The sequence below is a fragment of the Leguminivora glycinivorella genome, chromosome 19 (genome assembly GCF_023078275.1).
Source record: "Leguminivora glycinivorella isolate SPB_JAAS2020 chromosome 19, LegGlyc_1.1, whole genome shotgun sequence".
In the NCBI taxonomy this organism is placed as follows: domain Eukaryota; kingdom Metazoa; phylum Arthropoda; class Insecta; order Lepidoptera; family Tortricidae; genus Leguminivora; species Leguminivora glycinivorella.
In genome coordinates, this window is record NC_062989.1 from 16,131,199 (window position 1) to 16,155,657 (window position 24,459).

The window sequence follows — 24,459 nt, forward strand, 5'->3', positions numbered from 1 at the left end:
ACAAAAATTGTTATCATGAAAGTAAATTTCATTGTTTTCAATAATAATATACTCTTTTAGTCAACAGCTTTAATTGATAATTAATTCAAATAAGTACTTAAAAAAGTATTATAATTGTATTTAAAATATTTTAAACGGGTTACTACTTAACGTATGACTCGTAAGTCGATATAACGCTCGACATGTTTCGATCCATTTCCGAGGATATTTCAAAGAGTATAATTGTAGCTATTGTTTAAATTATCTGTAGTGCAGTAAAACACCATTTTCGTATGAACTTGAATCAAATCAAGCATTTTTTAACAAGATCGTTATCCCATTGCAGGCATTCCTCGAAGAGCTAAACGAGATGCTGCTAGAGTCCCACCAGCAGCCGCTCCGATGGGTACGATATAACAACACCACGGAGCTGAACGACGCCTACCACAGCGACGCCAAGAACTTCCCCATCGCCGTCATTTTCCACACCGACCCCACCAGCTTCGGGGAGCCACTTAGGTACACTATTCTTCATTTCTATACATATCTTTGATTTCTCTTCTCTCTACGATTCATTGTCGAACATGACTTTTTATAAACTTAACGTAGCGACATGTAAAAAAAATGTTTTATCAAAGTTTGAAAGTCAGTTTTGGCCCAATTCACCCCAAATTACGGTAGATCTTTTTCCGATAATCACTGCCAGCTACGCGTACAATGTAAGTTGATTGGAATATAAGCTGTAGATTCTTATTTCTTAGGTATATTTTGGCAACACATTGAATTCCCTTTCGCTGTTTTATTACGTGTGCTCTTTAGGTAGAACACGGATGCCAGAAGAAATATTTTCATTAGCTACTCGTTATAAAATTGGTCACATTGGTTGATATCATTTTACAATATTGTGATGGATAAGTACCCTCCTCCAACTAAGGGGGGACTGAAATTTTCTCGAGGATGAGGCGTAGGGTTAGAGCCGACGTAATATACCTACTTGAAAAACAAATTATCTTTATTAAGAAACATTCTTTCTTAAATTCTTTATTAAAAAACAAGTTCTCTTTCTCCAGGTACACCATCCGCACAAACCCCTCAAACTTCGGGACGCCCTCAACCCGAACCCTCTTCACATCCGACGCATTCTGCCGAGAGGCACCTCCGAAAGGCGACTGGTCAACAGACTGGTCGCGTGGCGGCCAGTTAATCCCACTTTCTGAGATGCATAGTGAAGATACCTGTCCGGTGCTGCAGTATTATTATTCTGGGTTTCTGGCGCTGCAGACTTTGATCGATTTTACGAAGATTAAGGTAAGAGTCGTTTGTGACGCCTTCAGTCGTTAAGCTCCTCCAAAAGGGTCATACTTTAGTCACTTGCGACGCATCTGCTCGAAATACGACTGGTCTTCCGACTGGTCACGAGGCGGACAGTTAATACCACTGTCGGAGATGCATTGTGAAGACACGTGTTCCATGCTGCAGTATTTTACTACTCCGGGTTCCTTGCGATGCAGACTTCGTCAATTGCGACCCCGCTCCATTAATTAATGCTCCATAATTTACCATTATCAATGATTTTTATCTATTTTTATTAAATTTCAGCTGGACACCGGTACACCCTTCCCCCCACCCCGAGTAGACCTCACCCAGTTCCCCAAACGCCAGCACACCGGCGACTGGCTGGTGATCTTCCGAGTCATCATGCCCATGTACATGGTGATGACGCTCAGCCAGTTCATCACCTACCTGCTTATGTTCGTCGTGGGAGAGAAAGAGAAGAAGATTAGGGAGGGGATGAGGATTATGGGACTGAAGGACTCTGTTTACTGGTGAGTTTTTGAGGATACAACTCAGCTCCATAACCGCCAGCATGCCGGCTGGTCATTTTGTGATATCAAATAAGACATAACAATGTCCGGTTCTACATTACAAGTACTGAGGTAAATATGATCAACTTTTAAAATTCATTTTATTTTCCAGGGCATCATGGTTCCTCATCTATGCAGTCTTCGTTACCATCTTATCAGTCTTCAGCACTGTTCTGCTATTTGCCCTAAAGGTAATATGGTTATGTTATGAATAATGCAAAATTTATTATAGTACCTAGTTAAAATGTGAAGGCATCATGAATTTGCATCTTTTTCAGGTGTTCCAGCATTCATCGTACATCCTGATCTTTCTCCTGATGCTGCTATTTGGCTTCACGATCATCACTTTTGCCTTCATGTTAACACCATTCTTCGACAAAGCTAGGGTGAGTATGTCGAGTATGTATGGTCTCTAAATCTTACATCTATAATGTTTCTCTTTGTACTTAATATGTCAATTGGTGCTGTTCAAGAGCTTACTTGCTGATTGGTTCCAAAATGCTGCTGGTGAATTTCAGACAACTGAATTAATGCATCATTTTCGCCTACAGACTGCCGGTATCCTGGGAAGCTTCGCAGTGAACCTGATGAGCGGCCTCTACTTCATACAAGTGTTTGTCCAGAACGCTGACTCCCTTGCTTTCTGGTTCGTCTCTCTCATCAGCTCCAGTGCTTACGCGTTGGCTATGGATAAGGTAAGTTAGCAGGCATCAGGACTTTTCTCTGGAATACCAATTCCTGGAAACCCGAACTGTTTTGGAGACAATTTGTACCTCTCGGTACAAATCTTTGGGTGTCCGAGGGCAGATCCAGCTTCGTACTCAAGGGGTGGGGGGAGGGTCACGTGATCAATATGTGTGCCTAGCAGAGGCCCCAGGAAAGGGGGGGAAGTCACGTGGTCACTTTGTATGGCCAACCAATGCTCCAGGGGGGAAGGGGAGGGGTATTGAGTCTCATTATTCATCTTTTTAACCGACTTCAAAAAAGGAGGAGGTTGTCAATTCGACTGAATGTTTTCTTTCGCTTCAATTCCATATGTCAAAACTTTAATTACCAAATAACTTTGTTTGAGCCCGAGGACAAAATTCTTCGAAAGAATGACATGTCCTTAAAATATATACCACGAAGTATCACTGATTCCCACTAGGTGTCGCTAAGTGACATTATATTCCTTAGAATGGAGAGGAAACTGTTAATTTGCTCTAAACGCAATAACATATGTATTCCAGGCGCTGGTTCTGGACATGCAGGGGCAGGGTGTGACATGGGAAAGCCTCTGGAGCGGGCCTGGCGTCCCCTTCGGCGGCAGTCTCATCATGATGGCCGTGGATACTGTTCTCTACGCCCTTATCGCTTATTGGCTTGATGCTGTGATGCCTAGTACGTACACCACAAAACTCTTTAAATTAATGCATTTGACAGTATTTAGTAGGAGCATAATTTCTGACTGTTACAAAAAGTCTCAATTAGAAACTAGACTGTCTGACTGAAGAAGCAAGTGGGAAAAGATAGCCGAAGAAAAGGTGGATAGACTGTGTGAGAGATGATATGAAACGAATGCAAACGAAGGATGAGATGATCCGATAGAGAGGTATGGAAGAACAAGATATGCTGCGCCGACCAGGTAATTGGTATAAGGGCAAGCGAATGATGTGTACGCTGATTTGGATTCTCAGTATATTCGATCTCATTACAAACCAATGCTAATATAGTTGATTCTCCACATCCGTGGACAGCTAGGTAGCCTAATCTGACTGTATTCTTTCATCTATCATCCTCCTTGCGTTATCCCGGAATTTGCCACGGCTCATGGAAGCCTGGGGTCTGCTTTGACAACTAATCCCAAGATTTGGCGTAGGCCCTAGTTTTTACGAAAGCGACTGCCATCTGACCTTCAACCCGAAGGGTAAACTAGACCTTATTGGAATTAGTCCGGTTTACTTACGATGTTTGGCAAATATCAAAGGACATTTCGCACATAAATTCCGAAAAACTCATTGGCGCGAGTCGGGATTCGAACCCGCGACCGCGACCTCCGGAACGAAAGTCGCACGTACTTACCGCTAGGCTATCAGCGCTTGTATTCTTTCATCTATGTCTTGGTAAAACAGCTTCTCCTTCCAGGTGAATACGGTATAAAGCAGAAGCCGTGGTTCTGCCTGCTGCCCTCCTACTGGCTCGGCAGCAGGCGCGGCCGAGTGTCCGCCGTGCACTTCCACTCTAACGGGGACACGCAGCATAATAAGGATATTGAGCCTGTGCCTAGGTAAGTAAGTGAATTAAACCACTCCTTTAGAAATTTCTTTCACATTGTTTATGACTAATGAATTTCAGAAAGAAGTGTCCAAGTCACTTTTTTCCGTAAAATATAGCTACTATTTCCTCTAAAGTCTTAATCGCAATCATTTCATTCAGCAAACTTTATCAAAATTCAATGCAACAATCAACTGATTTTGCCGTCTCGGACGATATTAACCGTGAACCCGAAAGTAATTTTATGGGGTCCAACGACTTTCTGACCATCTAAATGTTAAGTACTAAAATATCTGTCAAGCAGATATTGTACTCCTTTTAACCTTATAAACCACTATACTACTTTTTCAACAGAGAACTTCAAGATAAAGAAGCAATCCGTATCGTCGGCCTCCAGAAATCCTTCCGCCACTGCCGCCGACCAGAGATCAAAGCCATAGACAATATAGAGCTGAGCATCTACGAAGGACAAATCACAGCGGTTCTGGGGCACAACGGGGCGGGGAAATCTACTCTGTTCAATATACTGACCGGGCTGACCGCTCCTACTGCTGGGACGGCGTATGTTTATGGACTGGATGTTAGGTAAGCTGTGTTTTAGGTGTTTTATACTTATAAAATTATAATTTTGGATACTTAGGTATCCAAGAGTCAAAGCCATAGATAAACTAGGTCTCTAAGAATCAAAGTCATAAACTTAGAAAGCATCTACGAGGGACAGATCACGATCACACATTTGGACATGTATGAGCCTGTTAAGAGTACAGCTATAAGGGGACCAGCACGGGAAGCATGGTCGCGCGATAAATGATAAAACATCTGACCGTCCCTATCGCACTCACTAATAGTGCGATAGGGACGGCCTGATATTTTATCGTCTATCGCGCGACCATGCTTCCCGTGCTGATCGACAATAAACGAGCAGTTTTGGAAGGCTATAAAAAGAAATAACAAGTCGTGGTGCCAATTCTGATTTCAGTAAGATTTTTTGACTCTCGGTGACAGTAATATACCTCTAGTAAAGCAGCATCAACAAAGCCTCAAGTGTCAAATAGGCAATATATTATGTGAAACTCCATCTCAATCCCAAACTTGATATGTGACGGTATCTGGGTAAAGGGACCTTATTTTCGATGGCTCTTACGTCCCGCAGTGTCGTATTTGTATACGAACATCGCGCATAACGCCGTAAGCGCCATCGACAATAAGGTGCCTTTACCCAGATGACGTCACATATTTTGTAACTAAATAGAAAAGAAGATTCGCTTCGAACTGTTCCCCGAACCTAAAAGAAAAATTTCTGGCACTTGAGAAAAGTTTTGTAAGTTAAAAGAGGCAATCCCGACTTCTGAGTAGGCTTGTGCCGTTTCGTTCGTTGATCGGAGCGCTCCGATCTCGTTCAATCGCTCCCACGAACTAGTTCGCTCTTTTAGGTCTTTTGCTCATTTAGTTCAGCCAGACCAGCGACCACTGCGGTCGGAAAGATCAGAACGAATGGGACCGAATAGTGTCAAAATGATACGAATAGTCCACAGATAGTAACATTCCGGGCCGAAAGGTTGTAAGTAACCGAAGTTTAATATGAAAACTTGATTTTTTTTGTTGCTCTGCTAAATAACTCTCGCTCTCGGTCGGCGCAGTCACACACTCGTTCTCGATCCAAACCGCTCGCGCTCGATACAAAGACCGATTCTCAGAGCACGGAAAGATTCAGTTCATTTCGGTCATTGATGGGATTTTATTCCTAACAGTTCATAGTTCGTGAACGACACAAGCCTACTTCTGAGTCCTCCTGACTCCTGAATCCTGATTTCAAGTAATTGGGATATTTTCCTTCTTTACATGTGTTCAGCAATTTTAACATTTGACAACATTTTCAGGGATCCCAATGACATGCACGAGATCCGGCAGATGATCGGCGTCTGTCCGCAGCAGGATGTGCTGTTTGATCTGCTGACTGTGCGGGAACATCTCCAATTCTTCGCTGCTATCAAGGTGAGTTCCGTCAAATTTTGTCTACAGCTCTGACTCAGACCAGTGCAGCGAATGAACTACCTGGTTGATATTTTAAAATATTTTAAGCGAGTTACTCACGTGTGAAGTCGAAGTAAGGTTCGACATGTTTCGATCCGTTTCCGAGGATCTTTCTCAAGATACCCTGCCTTTACATGTCTGCCCGCCCTCAGGCGCGCACACAGAGCAAGCGCCCGCAGTATGCGTCGCGCTCTCGACATGTTAAGACGGGATCGCTACTCTTGAGAAAGATCCTCGGAAATGGATCAAAACATGTCGAACGTTATATCGACTTAACACGTGAGTAACCCGCTTAAAATATGTTTGAGTCTCACGGGAGTTTTATACCTGGTTGTTATTTGTAGCGCTTTGGCTATCAATGTTTCGCAGCGTTTCAAAATATCGACAACGACAAGTTACTGTAGGTAATTACATACTACTGTAGTTACTGATGTAGGCTATCTACCTACATAGATTCTCTTAGCATTTGCCCCTTATTCGGAAGATGTGCTCTTCTTTTGTTCTACTTAGTATAAAATTCTACTAACAATGTTACATTTTTGTAGAAAAAGATTGATTAAAGTAACTAGAAGAACCTAATGGAAAAAGTGCAGTTTCGATCAACAATTTGTCCTCAGTGCCAATGTAGAGAACATCTATTTTAATGTCCTTTTTTTCTACCAGGGTATACCACGCAAGCGTCACAGTGAAGAGATCAGCAAAGCTATGGGTGACGTCGGTTTGACAGACCAGGCTAACGTGTTCTCCAAACATCTGTCTGGGGGACAGAAGAGGAAGCTCAGCATCGCTATAGCTTGCATAGGAGACCCCAAGGTAATTCGATTTGATGTCCCTCTCACAATGATCTAAATCCATCACTCGGCAAAGCGATGGGCGATGTCGGTCTTACAGACCAGGCCTCGTAGCCGAATGGCATTTCTGCGACGCGAAACGAAATCGAAACGCCGCAGAAAGGTAGTCTGGCTCTGTCGCACCAATACGCAAGAGCGATAGAGATAGATAGCTATGAAAGAGATATTATCGTGAGCGTTTCGTGAGCGTTTGTGTATTCGGCTACGCACACAGGCCAAACATCTCTCTGGGGGACAGAAGAGGAAGCTCAGCATCGCTATAGCTTGCATAGGGGATCCCAAGGTAATTCGATGTGCTGTAGCTGCCCCTCTAATAATGGCCTAAATCAAGGCAAAGCAATGGGCGATGTCCGTCTTACAGACCAGGCTAACGTGTTTTCTATACATCTCTCTGGAGGACAAAAAGGGAGCTCAGTGTTGCTATAGCTTGCATAGGAGATCTCAAGGTAATAATTATACTTATTTTCCCCTTTACATCATCATTCTTGTTTTTATCCTCTTCATCTTGTTACAGTACAGTGAGTACATTTAGGAGTAAAACTGGACAGATTCTTGGTTTAACAGTTAGGGGCTAACCGCTACAGCCACCATACTAGTCTCCATATTAATGGCATCCATATTAATGGCATCCATATTGATGGTATCCATATTAATGGCATCCATATTAATGGCATCCATATTAATGGTATCCATATTAATGACATCTAATATATATTAATGGCACTTCAAATTTAGGGAGCCCCTATCAACCAAGAATGCCGATTCGATGTATTTCATTGAGATCGGAATAGTATTCGAATGCCATTTTCTGTTTCTATTCTAAAAAAAGCTTTTAAGATTAACTCAAAAACGATTACTTAATAACACTTTTAATTATTAATTATTAAATATTACTTGTTTAATTTTGTTACTAACATAGATAATAAGCGACTTAACTAACACATTTCTTGGACCATTTGATGTCTGAATTGAATAAATAAATTAAATTAAATTAATCATTTAACACAATAATTCCCAGATAATAATCCTGGACGAGCCAACAGCCGGCGTGGATCCCGTGTCTCGAAGACAAACATGGCGGATTCTGCAGCGCGCCAAAAAGGGGAAGGTCCTCCTTCTGACTACACACTTTATGGACGAGGCGGACATTTTGGGAGATCGGAAGGCTGTTATTAGTAAAGGAAGGGTGAGTAGAGGGGCAAACGGGGGTAAATTATGTTATAATTAAACGTTATGTGGATATCAGTCATGATTGATACAGTAAAACATGTTCTAATATTTGATTGCTCTATTGTATTTCAATTGTCATTAAAATGACTGAGTTTTAAATAATTTTGTTGCAGGTGAGATGTGCTGGCACATCATTATTCCTTAAGAATAAATTCGGTATTGGATACCACCTTACACTAGTATTAGATGGTGAGTATTTTTCATTACCACATATATAACATCAATATTAATTAAAGAGCGTACACCCACTTACACGCCGGCAACGTACCTCCAACCCTTTTGGTGTTTCGTGTGTCCATCGGCAGCAGTGAACGCTTACCATCAGGCCCGTTTGCCTCCTATCGCATTTTTTCTTTTATCTTTAAAATAGTGTGTTCTAGAAACATGTAAAGTTGACGTCAAATTTATGACTAACTTTGTGCACGTTACGCATTACTGCTCCGTAGTAAGGTGAAATTTGTTATTTTGTTTGGTAAGTCGACCAAAATATTTATAAATTTGTTGTTATCCAGGAGCGTGCCGGGAGCACCAAATAACGCGGCTGGTCCGCGGTCACGTGCCCCGGGCAGAAAAAGCTCGAAGACACGGTCGAGAGCTGTCCTACATCCTTCCCCATTACGCAGTTCATCTGTTCCCACCTCTATTCCTGGCTATTGAGCAGGAAATACGAGAAAAAACTAACAGATTAGGTAAGTTTTAGGGAAAACACTAACAGATTGGGTAGGTTAACAATACCAAATACCATCTAGTGTCATATTATAGAATTATTCAACAACGCCATCTAGCGGTGTCAAACAGATGTCTCGAGTTGAAAAGCAGGAAGGCACGGTCGATAGCTATCTTAGATCCTTTCACAATGTCCACATTACGCTGTACATCTGTTCCCCATCTATTCCTGGCTATTGAGCAGGAAATACGGGGAAAGACGAACAGATTAGGTAAGTTAACAGTACCACTTAGTGATGTATTTTAGATCTGACTGTCTAGTGGTGTATTTTAGAACTACTATCTAGTGGTGTGTACAGGTATCCTGAGTTGACAAGCTCGAAGGCACGGGCGAGCGTTGCCTATCATCCTTCTTGTCTACGTCGTTTAGCTGTTCCTTTGGGTTGCTTCAGTTCACATTATTCTGACGCTGTTCCATGTAAGCATAGTTATATATGAAGATCATCATACCATCCCATACATTAAAATGCGACCGCCTAAGAACCGCACAAAAAATGCCTTGTTGCCATCGATTATTTGTAGATTGGCGTGAAGTGTCACTTTCGCCATAAATCTATGTCAAAAGTGACACTTAACGCCATCTAAAAGTATAATCGAAAGCTACAAGACATTTTGTGTGTGGCGCCATCTATGTGTGGTGTAGTGTATGCGCGTTCTTAGGCGGTTGCATTTTAATGTATGGGATGGTAAGATCTTCTTATATTTAATTTATGATGTAAGCCCATAATAATATGGAAAAGTTTCGCAGAATATTAATGTGGTTTGTTCGGTCAGATAGCAGAGCATCAAAATATACTCTGTCAAACAAGTCTGTCAGTACGTTAAACTTTCGTGAGACATATTCAAATAATTAATTAAAATACGGTTGTTCTCACGTTATTATCGCTATCTGCGGAGTTTAACCGTCGCGTGCATCCTCCGAATTTCGAAACATTCGCAGCAATAGGTGCTAGAGATAAAAGGATACTATATGCATCCTTTTCTTTATAGAGAAAAGATATATATTTTTTGTTCTTATTTACTGACAGACTTGTTTGACAGAGTTTAGTGATCCAGAGGATTTTTCCCAATCTCAATTCCTTCAGTAAATCCATAACTTCTCATTATCTATTTTCCAGGAGTCACAAGTTATGGTGTATCCATGACGACTCTAGAAGAGGTGTTCCTAAGTCTGGAAGGCGAGAACGCCGAAGAGATTGAAGCAGTCGAAGGGGTGTCGTCAGTGAAGCTGGTCAGAGCTCGAGCCCTTTCGAGGAGTTTGTCGCTGCAGAGCAAGACGTTGAGTTACCAGGTATGATGGAACTGCCATAAAGATAAATACGAGAACATAGTCAACAAAAGAGTATCAAATTTAAAATAAACTAGAAAAGCCTAACGGTTACTGCTAGATTACAGAAAAACTGTGATAATCAGGGCCCGTAACTTTCATGCCGATGACATCAATTTGACGTCACGCTGCATATAGGTGATTCAAATAATTTTATTGTAATAATTAATCAATATTCATCAATCAATTTAATCATGTACAAATGACTTCAAAAGTGAGCTACTCATATGTGAAATAATTAATACCTACTTGATACGTGAAACGAAAAGGAAACAATTTTGTTTTGTTTTTATAATTTAAGTATTGAAATATGGTAACAAAACTATTTAATAAAAGGTATGTATAAAAATAAACAAATAATTTAATTTACTATTCACGTATCAAGTAGGTATTAATTATTTTACGTATGAATAGATTACCCATACAACCATTTCAGTCACAAAATCTTCAAATCAGTAACTAACTGTCAAATGTGACATAACGCGTGGTAACGTCGTGCAAACAATGCGACCGTATTGATACAATAACAAAATGTAGTCGTCGTGTGCACTCGTTACGGTAACAAAATGTGTACGAATTTGTGGCTGTCAATGTCACTGTCAGAATGACTTTTAACGACACTTTATTAGTCGACGTTTGCACACATAACGGTAACAACATGTGGACGAATTTGTGGCTGTCATTGTCACTGTCAGAACGGTTTCTGACAGTGACATTGACAGAATTTGTACACACATGTGTAGGTCTGATTACCGAACTGCTCCTAAACCACTGTATCCGCAAATGACAATCTGAAATACGAAGGTTTCTCAAACTGTCTTGTGAAGTTGTGGACTGGTTGCTTTGAATCATTTAAATATGAGTGAATTAAATAATAATAAACGACGACGACCATTTAAGCACTCTTCGACATTTTATAGAAATGTGGGAAAGTTAAGAAAAGTGCAGAATGATAATACAAATAGATAAGCACTTTATAGTTACTTAATGTATTAAATATATAATTTTTAATTCTTATTGATAAAAATGAAGTGTAGTGTTGCTTTACACAGTAAAAGTAGGAATCAAATGAAATAGAGTATTTACTGTGATATTAATAGAATTTCTGTTGCGCAATGATAGTTTTTTTCAGTACAGATGCTGCTTTTTTTAACGCAGTAGTGCGAGCAAATCAAGCAATGATTCATTTCTTGTCTGGTCGAAACTCTTAGCTTAGATTTAGGTACTGAAAATCGTCGTACGATACACGTGCGAAAAGGACATTCACAACTCGTGTCGATTTAAAACACACGTTCGTGTATTAATTTATCGCTACTCGTATCGATTTTCCTCTTTTCCGCACTCGTATCTACAAGTATTTTGTTTGGGTTACAAAAAAACACATTATTTACTCTACTACGTTTTATTTGTCTCTTTAACATTACAAATTTGTAGACAGTTATCTATACAAAAATCTTGACAAAAGAAGTACAGATCGCTGAAATTAATGTTGATAGTAATATTAATGACGACTACTTCAACAAGTGTCAATTGTGAAATGCCGCAAAATACTAGTTGCTCTATAGAAGACCATAATAATATGATCCCCGATCCTTTACAACTCAGCAGCTCGATACGCACGTTACAATTTTTTTTTAATCTTCTTTAGTGAGGGCAACTGAGTACGACGGCATATTTAATTGTTTATAAAGTTTGAGGATACCTGGAAAAAATGAATACAAGAAGCCATTTTGAAAATATAATAAATATTCACTGCTTTCGGTCACGCGTGTACGCTGCGACCATTTTGCGACCGTTTGTCGGCCGTTTGGTGACCGTTTGGCGACTGTTTTTTACATGGAATATTACCGTCTTAATCCATATTTTAACAACTTTATTGGTTTTCTAGGCATTATTTTTATTATTTCAGTATAGTTTATGCACCGGAGCACTAAAACTTCACCAATCAATATACATAACACGCAAACACCGAGTAGTCAATAATATTATTACTGGTTAAACTGAGGTAAATTGATGGCGCGTTGATAAATTTAGACTTATTTTATGAAATCACTCGAGCAATTTAATTGGCCATGGTAATTAGCCCCCATTATATTACAAATGCAAACAATATATTTTATCTTTAACAAATTCTTACGCCATTACATTTTAATGTCAAATGATTTTATTTCTTTTTTAATTTGACGTCTCTGACAGTCGCCCTTTGAAAAGAATGAAATGAACGAATGATTTTGGGAAAGTAGTCGCCAAACGGTAACAATGTGTGCACGCGTAGTGCACACTTCTGTCACTTCTGTGACCATTTGTGCCTGTTACCAATCGTCCCCATTTGGGTCGCCGCGACTAAACGTCGACCGTACTGCGACTAAGCATTGAGACCCGAAGACCTGTGTGTACACAAAATAGGAGGATTTGCGTAGGAACGGCGACCGATTATGGTTATATGGGTAGTATTGAAGTCATGATTAAAATGATTGATGAATAATGATTAATTATTAAATAAAACCCTTGAATCATCCTATATGCAGCGTGACGTCAAATTTATGTCATCGGCATGAAAATTACGGGCCCTGGTGATAATAATAAATATACAAAGTCACTGACCATTTTTCGGGTTTTAAAAAGAGGGTAAGAAAAACAATTAATGAGAATCCTATGGTGCCATGAGCACATTTATTTAAACTATGTTATCATATCCTACCTACAATCCATAAGTGACCTAATGAATTATTTTCTTCAAGTATCCATTATGCAAGCAGAGTTAGCTCACATGACACCTGTTGGATTATGTAGTATCCAGGGACAATACATGACACATGATACAATGCAAGCAGAGTTAGTTCACATGACAACTCTTGGATAAGCTAGTATCCAAGGACAATACATGACACATGATACATGCAAGCAGAGTTAGCTCACATGACACCTGTTGGATTAGCTAGTATCCAATACATGACACATGATACATGCAAGCAGAGTTAGCTCACATGACACCTGTTGGATTAGCTAGTATCCAGGAACAATACATAACACATGATACAATGCAAGCAGAGTTAGCTCACATGACAACTCTTGGATTAGCTAGTATCCAAGGACAATACATGACACATGATACAATGCAAGCAGAGTTAGCTCACATGACAACTGTTGGATAAGCTAGTATCCAGGGACAATACATGACACGATACAATGCAAGCAGAGTTAGCTCACATGACACCTGTTGGATTAGCTAGTATCCAGGGACAATACATGACAGATGATACAATGCAAGCAGAGTTAGCTCACATGACACCTGTTGGATTAGCTAGTATCCAAGGACAATACATGACACATGATACAAAATGTATGTTTCAGGAATTAAACGACAAGGACAACCAAAAGGCGACGTCCCTTCCAACGCAGGCATCGCATGCGCTACACTCAACCACGCACGGCGTGGAACATGTCAAGGTACTGGTATGATCATCCGTATTTAAACATTTTCAATGTTATTTTAACTATAAAACTCCCGTGAGACTCAAAACATATTTAAAAATATTTTAGCGGGATACATGTCGAACGTTATATCGACTTAACACGTGAGTAACCCGCTTAAAATATTTTTAAATACATTTTCAATATTGTTCGGTGGCACACGTCCTTACCCATACTTGGCCCATAACTACGCTCCATAAAATAACTGGTCCCGGAAAAAATCTATTTCTATTTACAAGCCATATTCTTAATTATTTTGTGCAATGGATTATTTGCTTAGTAAGCACAAACGTCCTGCAACCAACCGTTTTATAAATTTGAAAATTAGTGCCTAGGTCTAGTCTGAACTTGAACTCGTGATCCCCAGTTTTAAATTGAATAAATTTTAACCCCCTTATTCATAATCGTACTCTAATGTTATCAAGCCGATAAAGTTCGATTGTCCTTTTCTATCACACCAATACGTCGGAAAGGGACAAATGAACTTTATCGGCTTGATAACTTCAGAGTACGTTTATGAATAAGGGGGGAAAGGTTTGCAATACAATATTATATTTTGCCTCAGGTGACCCCAGAAGCCCCAATCTCAGTGGACACGTTGGGAGACGTGGTAAAAACTAACCCATCTTGCTGGCGGACCTTCTGCGCGTTAGTGTACATCCGGACTGTTCGGATGATCCGGGACCCGTACAAGCTGTATGTCATGATCTTCATGCCTATCAGTAAGTGCTCTTTTTTATGTAAGTCTTCTTCTTCCTTGGTGTCTCGTGACTGGAGGTCGCGACTAGATAAAGTAGTTTTGGACCAAAACTCCCAGAGAATCCGCTGGAACTGCTGGAAGCAACGTTATGTAAATATTGAATTTTAAATGATGGAAAAATCTGAAGAGCATCTCCTCCTGTGGTCGAAATATCTACGCGTTAGTAGATCCTTGCAAAGGTACATCATGATATTGATGCCAGTTAAGTGCTTTTTCTTATGTATGTACGTATTGCACCTTACATGAGTAAATACGAGAGATACTCGTAATCTGAAAACCAAGCCATCCTGCTGGCGGACCTTGGACTGTTCGGATGATCCGGGACCCGTACAAGCTATATGTCATGCCTATTAGTAAGTGCTCTTGTCATTGTAAGTCTTGTTCGTTCTCCTTCGTTTCTCACGACTGAGGGTCGCAAGTTGCGACCTGATCAAGTCATTTTGCACCGAATCCTGATAAAGGATCAAAAGTCCTGTCATGTCAGATCCTAACGTATGTATCTATGTTCATTAAAATAATGAATATTGCTGTCTATAACATCACCCAAATTCTCAAAACGGTTTATTCGAAGATGTCAAAATAATGTTTTTAAATGTACGGATTAAACAGTGTCGTGTGGTTTTTTAAATGGAAAGTTCGTATTGTGTTACATTTAAACGATTGTTTCCTTTTGCAGTATCATGCGCTCTTGGTCTCTACATCAAGTCGAAGCAGATAGTATTCTTCAGGATGCAGCCATTGAAATTGGATCCTTATGCATATCAAAACAAGACTCCAATCGCTTTATTCAGCGAGCAAAATAACACTAGAGACCTTCTGGATTTGAGGAGTTCTTTAGAAGTTTTAGGAGCTTCACCAATCGGAGGTAAAAAAACAGCTGCTTTTCTTTCGTAATGTGCTATCGCATTCTTACATCACACGTCTACACACAGTCATTCAAATCAAAGCAACACACATCTATCGTTTGGCCTACTACTGTTACTGACTCCATCTTGAATCTTGATGCACACCTTATAGTATACTCTTACAACTCTTCTGGTCGAGCTGACCTGACTACTGTGCTCCGTGCTGCCAGACTTTCAAGACCAAATTCGGATTTGCAAGTCACGATCGTGCTCATGCACGTAACGATTTAGTTTCATAAATTGTCAGTTCAATAAATAAAAATAATATATTAGTAAATTGTCAGGATGTCGCCGTCGACGGAAACGTCTGGGAGGACACCATCATCATCATTTACCGTGGAATTTAGATTGATAGATAATATTTCACTGCCCTCTAACGGCTTATAGTTAAACTATACTACTCTGTTAACCGACTTAGAATTTATTATTTTCCCCGCTTATGTTTCCAGGTTACGATGGTAACTTCTCAAGCTTGCTAAAAATGGAAAACCTGGGAGCCTTCAGCGTGCGAGACAGCGTGATCCCGTACGGGAAAATTACGGCCTACTACAACACCACCCTCACACACGGCCTGCCGATCATTATCAATCTGCTGGACAATAGTATATTTCGGTAAGTTTACTTTTAATTCATGGCTGACTGTTAAAATATCCTAATGCTGGAATAAACGTGAATGAACTGCGATTTTTGGAGCGCAACTTACAAATGCGGTTAGTTTAGGTCGGAACAGACCATTAAATAATAAATTTGGGGTACACCTCATACGCCTGTTTACACAGATCGACCTAGCTCTAAACTAAGCACAGCTCATATATAGGTGCTCACTGTGCTCAGTAAACCTAAGAACAGACGCCCTTACCGGGATTCGAACACAGGATCATTGAATTCGCCACTATCACTTGGTCAGACTGGTCATCTATGTTTTTATAATTAATCTTCCAGAATCCTAATGCACACTTCCGGCCAGCCTGAAAACTTCAGACCAATCGAAGTGTTCGCCCACCCATTCCAACAAACAGAACAGCCAGAAGAGTTCAACCTGGGAAACTTGGTCTGCGCCATCTTCATGGGAATGATATTCGCGCTGGTGCCTGTCACGCTGGCTGTGGACATTGTATATGATAGAGAGGTGGGTTGGACATAGTGTAATTTCCATATGGTAAAAATATCATTACAAATTGGTTAAACAATAATACGGAGTATAGGAAGCGTCAAAGACGACTCGCAAAAAACTTGTCACAAAATAAAGCCGTGATGTGTAATGAGTAATTCGCTAAATAAAAACAAATATGTTTTATTCTAACAACTGTTTGTATGAAATTACAGAAAAAATATCAAAATAAAATTGTTTTAGCAGAAGAGATTACTAATTCATTATCACTATAACGAAAATCGTAAATAGTGGTTACGTTTCACATCGTCCAGTCTGGAGCTTTGAAGCTAAGCTTTATACATCGAGACGTTTACTAGATTTAGAGTTTTGAATGATTCACGGTTATTTTTATTAGACTTATATTGACGGGGATGTAGACCGTGATCATGATGCATACTGTAACTGCGTCGAAATATCGGGAGATCGATAAAAATCTAAATGGTTTACTAGATTGACTAAATTTCATGACGTGCTTCAATTTTCAGATTAAAGCCAAGAATCAATTGCGCGTGAACGGACTGTCGATGAGCATGTACTTTCTCACGTACTTTACTATCCTGATCTTCATTATGATTGTTACGAGCATCGGCGTTCTGCTTTTGGTAAGTTAATATAATTTATTTTTTTGTTGCTCAAACAACAGAGATAAAAGATCTTGGATCGTTCTTAGTAGATACAATGAAAGTGTTTGTTTAAGAGAATTTATTAATGTATTTACAACAGCGGCAATGTTTGTGTGTTAATTTGACTACGTTTAGGTTAGGTTAGTACAACAACTTGCTAAAAATACTTTGCCGTGGCCCAATAGGACAATAAAAGAATTATCAAAAAAGGGATTAAAGAATTAAGCACCTCTAGGTATTGTTGCTGAACTAGTTAAGAGTTGACCATAATCAAAAGTTTCCGGCCGTGCTCCGTGAGCCGGGGGAAAGGAAGGTTTTTCAGGTTTTCCCTCATATCTCGGAAACTATGCATCGGGAACTAGCGTCATGATGACTATGAAATAATGCCTAATGCCTAAATAGTTTCACTTTTTAATTGGTCATATTAACTTCCTTATTTCAGGTGATCCTCAACGACATTCCAAGCCTAACCAACGGCTCAGCGATCACCATGCTGTCCTTCCTGCTAGCTCTGTACGCACCGTCCGCCATTTTGTTCAACACGTGCCTGTCATACGTGTTGACAAGATGGACTCCGCGCAGAGCATCATGCCCAACATTACTACTTGGGTCGGCGTAGTGCCGTTTGTGCTGGTTGCCGTTGTTGAGAAGTTCACTAGAGGTCAGTATACATCATCATCCTCCTTGCTTTATCCCGGCATTTGCCACGGCTCATGAGAGCCTGGAGTCCGCTTTGACAACTAATCCCAAGATTTGACGTACGCGCTAGTTTTACGAAAGCGACTGCCATCTGACCTTCCAACCCGAAGGGTAACTAGGCCTTATTGGGATTAGTCCGTTCCTCACGATGTTTTCCTTCACCGAAAAGTGACTGGCAAATATCAAATGACATTTCGCATATAAGTTCCGAAAAACTCCTTGGTACGAGCTGAAGTTCGAACTTGCGACATCCGGATCGAAAATCGCACGGTCTTACCGCTAGGCCACATGTGCACTAGAGGTCAGAATACAAAAATACATTAAAAAAATTCTCCTACACTTACCCCACATTGAATCGTCCTCCACAGTCACCAAACCCGTTGTCGAAACAGCAATGCGTAAATCGTCTGCAATAGACGCAGAGGCCTGTGATGATGATCCCACATTATGAGGGGTCGGTACCACTTGTCTTTCTGTTCCTTTCTCTTCTATCTTGGGTCGTCTCACCTCCTTCTTTCACATAATTATCCTTCCGCACAATCATGGTTCCTTTCAAATTTTAATGGCTGGATGCCGACTGGATGGATGTATGTTGTCACTTAAATTTCTACTTCTAATTGTGACTGAATAAAATTATAAATTGAAATATATATAAATAATAGATAATTTGATTTGTTCCCTAGTTGTATAGTTGCCTAGTTGTGACTGTGAAATACACATTTTTTTATTGTTTCAGGCAACGATGTGGCGTTTTGGCTGCACTTCATATTCAGTTTCGTGAACGTGTTGTACATACCGTACGCCATCATTTACTACGTTGATAGGTAAGACAAACCGAATTCTGATTCTATGTTTTAGTTTGCGCGATGAATCAGAATTTTTCTCCTCTTGGGAGTCTTGGCCTCCAACATAAAGAAGGACTTCATCGATTCGAACCCTGAATTTACTTTCGATTTATAGGAACAAATCATGACCATAGGTTCAAAGTTTACTCAAAACAATAGTATATGGTATTATGGGACTTATGAGATCGACGTATTTATTGATAACTATTTTATTTATTTTAAACACACAAAAACTATGGATTAAATTGTGGTATAATGCAATGAACTGGCAACCTGTCACTGAAATATCACAATTACTTTTTCTTTTAACCCCTTAATTTGCTAAGTGGCGCTGAAACATAATCAGTTTCATGTGCTCTGTCTGTCCTTTTTGGGAATACAGGCGTAAGTTTATGTATGTATGTGTATCCCTATTCTTCCAGGGTGTACGTGACATGCAACCTTCGCGGCCTCTGCACCACACCAGCTCTATGGAGCTACTTCACGGCTGAGGTGTGGGTTCTCATCGTGGCCATGATCTTTCACGTGCCAGTCTGCGGGGCTGCGTTACTGGCAGCTGACAGACTCAAGTCTGGAGGACGGCTCTGCAAGGTACTTAAGAAGAAATAAAAATAAAACGCAAGATACGATTTAGCTTTAAAGTCTACAAAGTTACTTTCCGGTTGACACAACGAATACCAGTAATCTTTTGAACTGGTTTATTTCTAAGGTACATGACATCAGTTTTTTTAAGAATAAGTCAAAATAATAAGACGTGCAAAAGTGCATACAACATATTAAAGTAAATTCGGGCGTAACAACAATAGAATTTCAAAGTATGTGACCGAATAAATAATACCTAAGTCGTTGACGTTTATTAATAAAATCGTAATCAATATAAAGTCGTATGCGGAAATTTCTGCTTGATACCAAAATTAGTTTACATAATTATGTGGCCAAATAATTCGGACGTATGATTTTAATATGTAGATCTGATTTTCAACCAACAAACTGTTATTACAGAAAAGAGCCAGTGAACCCCAAGAGCCTCCCGACCCTGAAATAGAAGCAGGAGGCGAAGCAGGGGAAGATGAAGACGTGAGACGAGAGCGGCGGAGGGTCGCCGCCATTTTGCAGAACAAGGGCAAAGCGGCGCCGGCACTGGTGGTGCATGTAAGTACACAACGGCAGGGGGAGGACTTACCACCGACACCTATATAATCATGAGGGGTATAGTAACACAACACCTTTAAGAAGAAAGCTAGGTGTTTTTTCTCCAATTATGGACGGCAGTTCTCCAGTAATGGATCCCCCATTATGGACAGTGAAATAAGTTTAAAATTTTACTTTTAAAGCCAACTGTTACTCAATGAGGGGGGGCGGGAGATGAGAACGTGAGACGGGAGCGGCGAAGGGTCGCCGCCATCTTACAGAAGTAGCAACCTCACTGGTGGTATGCACATGAAAGTACATTTATCTATTTTTACAAAAATCATTAATTGTAAGATCACCATTTTGTAGTAAAATATAGGATCTAAGAAACATTTCTTTTATAAGTAATCGCATTTAAAACGACACATCAGTTGGATAGCTATACATTTTGTCACAGAGAAGAGTATTGTAATTCACACACAGTTTGGTGAATATGACACCGACATCTTCATAATAATGGGGAGGGCTATTGACATAGACATAGACATAGACATTTTATTAATAATATTATAAATATTACACGTTCATCAATAAAATTATTTAACAGCAATTAAATTAAGATTAATACAATTTCATTCTAATTATAATTTCGAATATTTAATTGAAAGATGCATTCATTGATTATATTACATATGATATGTCATTTAGATTTGTTACACAAAAACCTCATGTGCACCAAAAAATCTTTTTATCAGGACCTAATTGCACTTGAATTGTGAAAGAAAACTGCTGTGAAGAAAAACCATACCACTGAATGTGTGTCGATTTTTTCCAGAATCTCCGCAAAGAGTTCAAAGTCCGCGGCACGGGCGAGGCCTCCTGCTGCGGCCCGAGCGACGTGCCGGCGCGCAAGGCGGGCGTGGCGCGCCTCAGCCTCGCTGTAGAAGGGGGGGAGGTGTTCGGTCTACTGGGACATAATGGGGCTGGAAAAACTACCACTATGAAGATCATTACGGCTGAGACAAGACCGACATGTGGCTCGGTAAGTACCCACTGAGAGGAGGTTAAAGGGAGGCGGGCGTGACGTGCGTCAAGTGGGTTGTAGAAGGGGAGAGATGTTAGGTCTACTGGGGCATAAGGGAGCAGGGAAGACTACCACTATGAAGATTATTACGGCTGAGACCAGACCGACCTGTGACTCAATAAGTGCAATGATTCAAAATTTTCTAAAGTATGACAAGGAGATTAGATCAAGGTATAGCTTGGTGCTGTGGTAATGTATCCTTGAAGCAATCTGCTTTGAGAAATCAAGTCACAAGGTTGGTTTCCCTGTGTTTTTATATTTCCAAAAGAGATAACGCCTTTGTTTTTAAATCTCCTGGTCTGATTGCAGGTGATGCTGGGCGGCCAGAGCGTCTGCGACAATGCGGCATCAGCCTTTCAGGTCCTCGGTTACTGTCCGCAGCATGACGCTCTGTGGAAAAACGTCACCATACGCGAGCATATTGAATGCTACGCAGCTATCAGAGGCGTCAGCAAGTCTGACACACCCAAGTAAGATGCAGTAAAAATAACTGGAGGATCCGCCTGCTTTCCACTCAAGAGCTGATGTACCTAATAAAATTGAGAGACCGTTGAATTGTCGATTGACTTTAGAAAGAACCTCTTTTAACTACTATCTAGTTAGTAATGATATGTTTTACATCAATGATGCTCCCAAACGATTATCCTTCCGCCCTCAACCCTCTATTTTCAATCAGAAGTTTCATGCTCAGAAGTTTTTTATCATTGCTTATTCGTGTTGCAAAGCGAATCATAAGTTAAAAAAAATTCTAGTCAATTCGATGTCTTCTAAAACTCGTCCAAAACGGACAAAAATCACACCTAATTCAATACCTCTCCTTTCAGGATAGTAGACGCATACCTAAACGGTCTCCAAATAATGGATCACGCGAACAAAAACGCCGAAGAATGCTCAGGGGGGACGCGAAGGAAGCTCTCCTTCGCTTTAGCTATGGTTGGGGGGCCCAGAGTGGTCCTGCTGGACGAACCTAGTACAGGCATGGACCCCAGGTCCAAGCGGTTCTTATGGAACACCATCCTGGCCAGCTTCCAGGTTTGTAAATATACTATATACAATTAATCTCGCTAGATAAGAACAAGGTCTCTTAAGGTCTCTCAAGGTCTCAAGGTCTGCATCGAATAATACTCAGGCGGGACCCGAAGGAAACTCCCCTTTACTTTTGCTATGGTTGGGGGGCCCAGAGTGGTCCTGCTGGACGAACCTAGCACAGGCATGGACCCCAGGTCCAAGCGGTTCTTATGGAACACCATCTCAGTAACTGAAATATTTGCACCGAAGAATAGGGGAATAAAAACACATAATTTAACTTTGTTTGAATGTCTTCGCCTGTTATTCAAGGTAAATTCTCTGTAAGACCTGGGAGTCCTTGTATTGAAGAGGGTCTTAGGAATATGATGGCCCTGATAAATGTGATTGACACATAGCTCCAACAAATTAAATACGCTTACTACGCTTATTACGCTTATGACCTGGGCACTCTGATACTATAATACTTTGGTTTGATTTTATAATACTTTGGTTTTTTCGCAGGGTAAAAAGGGTGCTATTCTCACAACACATTCCATGGAAGAGGCTGATGCTTTATGTTCTAGAGTTGGGATTATGGTTAAAGGTGGCCTTAGGTAAGTTAAAAGAACCTTCATCTTGAATGTATTTGTTATAATTCCTTGACTTAATCGATTTCTATATTTATTTCCTTATTTTAGGTGTATTGGTTCAACGCAACATCTGAAGAATTTGTACGGAGCGGGTTATACGTTAGAAATGAAAATTGGACAGCCGTATCAAAAATCGGTATTTATTCAAACTCTTACATTACAAATGTATTTCTCACATGACAAGAATCATAATCATAATCATAATTAAAAAATAATAATAATTAGAAAAAAGTAGAAACCTTGGCGTGTGACGACTATCCAAAAGCTAAGCTGTAAGATTTTACAATTTGCTAACAGTAGCCACGCTATTATAGTCAAGACTTAAGAAACAAATTCGGGCTTTTTTATAATATGCTAAATTATGATTATTTTTTGTTCTAGGTGCTAGAGTCAGAGTCCTTATCGCCTTCCCCACTGAGGTCGACGGAAAATTCACCGTCTTTAGGAGAAGCTGATGAAGGTAATATATGTACCATTTGATCAATTGAATATATTTGAAGTAGGTAAATTTATTTTGAGCAAATTCTCTTGACTGACTAGACTAGACTCATAAATTGTTTACAACTATTCTAAGAATGTTAAAAACTAATTCTAAAGGTGATATTTAAGTATGAATGTCTATTAAGTACCTACCTAATCAGCCAAAAAAAAATGTTTAATGGATTGACAAAACATAAATAAGATTTGAAAGAAACACGTGTAAATACAAAACCAAATGAGAGATCAATATAACGAACGCCTTGACGTAAAATAAAACTGTGGAAACGGATTATATCGCGTATAATGAATTTACAGTTCATCCCAACGTTCGGACACTTTACAGCATTCGTGGTCAACGGGAGACTTGACGTAGTTCTTAAGTTACTGTTATATGTATTTATAGGGAACTCGCGAACAGGGTCAATGTGCCCCGAAGGAGCGGAAGCGGAGGCGGAGGCGGAAACCGTGGACGTCAGCATACACACGCCGCTGGTGGCGGGCACGCCAATGCGACACCAGACACACCAAAGGTAGGATATGAACTACCTAATATTAAAGATGGCTTGCGAGAGTTGCAAGACACAAATAGTCAGAACATTCTGCGCGTCACATTTTTGTTCTTGTTCAGTTTTTTAGGGTTCCGTACCAAAAAGGTACAAAAGGAACCCTTATGGTACCGCTCTGTCCGTGTGTCTGTCTGTCACATTACTAATGAATATCTCGAGTACTACTCATGCTATCGATATGAAATTCGGAATAGTTATGAACATTATTAACCTCTACCTACAAATTGGAAGTATTATTACTGTCAGCAACCACTAAAAGAAAAGTGGGTAGCAATTTTTTTCTTTAAAATATTTAACTATACCTCAATCGTCAAATGCTGGATCCTACGAAAGTTTCTTTAAGCTCTGTTACAAATGAATTTCCTTTGGCTGAGCTTAATTTAGAAAATACTGCGAGAGATATTGTCCAAGGGTTGATTTTTGCAGGGGCTAAAGACTTGCATTATTCTGGGCAGAATATACGCCAGATCCTGTAAACTATGGATGTTTTTTTATGTATAAGGCACTGGGTCCCACCGAGAGAAAACGAACAAAAGATAAGCACTCCCGTGCAAATAAAAGAGACACGGCGATATTGATAGCTCACCGCTGGGCGAGTAACTATAAACATCGCCGTATCTCTTTTATTTACGCGGGAGTGATTATCTTTTGTTCGTTTTTATAGCCGATAGCTCATAGCTAGAAATAATTTTTATTTATTATTATTATTATTTATTATTATTTATTTGATACACTAGCAGCTCTTCGAGCTGATGCGTGTATATCACTGCACTTGTGTTTATTTTGCACTCTTCAAAGTTCTAATATAATTGTCCA

General features: G+C 40.0%; 1 protein-coding gene across 1 annotated transcript in view; it reads left to right on the plus strand.

Annotated features, from left to right (window-relative positions):
* LOC125236455 (cholesterol transporter ABCA5-like) overlaps window positions 1-23,849 on the plus strand; it is a 72,315-nt gene extending 48,466 nt beyond the window's left edge. Inside the window, 33 exon segments of the mRNA XM_048143266.1 lie at window positions 326-498; window positions 1,050-1,287; window positions 1,579-1,805; window positions 1,957-2,035; window positions 2,123-2,230; window positions 2,396-2,539; window positions 3,074-3,224; window positions 3,969-4,110; window positions 4,452-4,682; window positions 5,978-6,092; window positions 6,795-6,944; window positions 8,001-8,168; window positions 8,326-8,401; window positions 8,725-8,901; window positions 10,057-10,229; window positions 13,620-13,715; window positions 14,305-14,461; window positions 15,176-15,364; window positions 15,854-16,016; window positions 16,347-16,533; window positions 17,043-17,159; window positions 17,623-17,737; window positions 17,740-17,841; window positions 18,616-18,703; window positions 19,147-19,315; window positions 19,727-19,876; window positions 20,691-20,897; window positions 21,249-21,409; window positions 21,764-21,971; window positions 22,470-22,561; window positions 22,646-22,733; window positions 22,979-23,057; window positions 23,481-23,849. Coding sequence (XP_047999223.1) covers window positions 326-498; window positions 1,050-1,287; window positions 1,579-1,805; window positions 1,957-2,035; window positions 2,123-2,230; window positions 2,396-2,539; window positions 3,074-3,224; window positions 3,969-4,110; window positions 4,452-4,682; window positions 5,978-6,092; window positions 6,795-6,944; window positions 8,001-8,168; window positions 8,326-8,401; window positions 8,725-8,901; window positions 10,057-10,229; window positions 13,620-13,715; window positions 14,305-14,461; window positions 15,176-15,364; window positions 15,854-16,016; window positions 16,347-16,533; window positions 17,043-17,159; window positions 17,623-17,737; window positions 17,740-17,841; window positions 18,616-18,703; window positions 19,147-19,315; window positions 19,727-19,876; window positions 20,691-20,897; window positions 21,249-21,409; window positions 21,764-21,971; window positions 22,470-22,561; window positions 22,646-22,733; window positions 22,979-23,057; window positions 23,481-23,611 — 4,851 coding nt within the window. The 3' untranslated portion in view covers window positions 23,612-23,849.
* The last annotated feature ends 610 nt before the right edge of the window (window positions 23,850-24,459 follow it).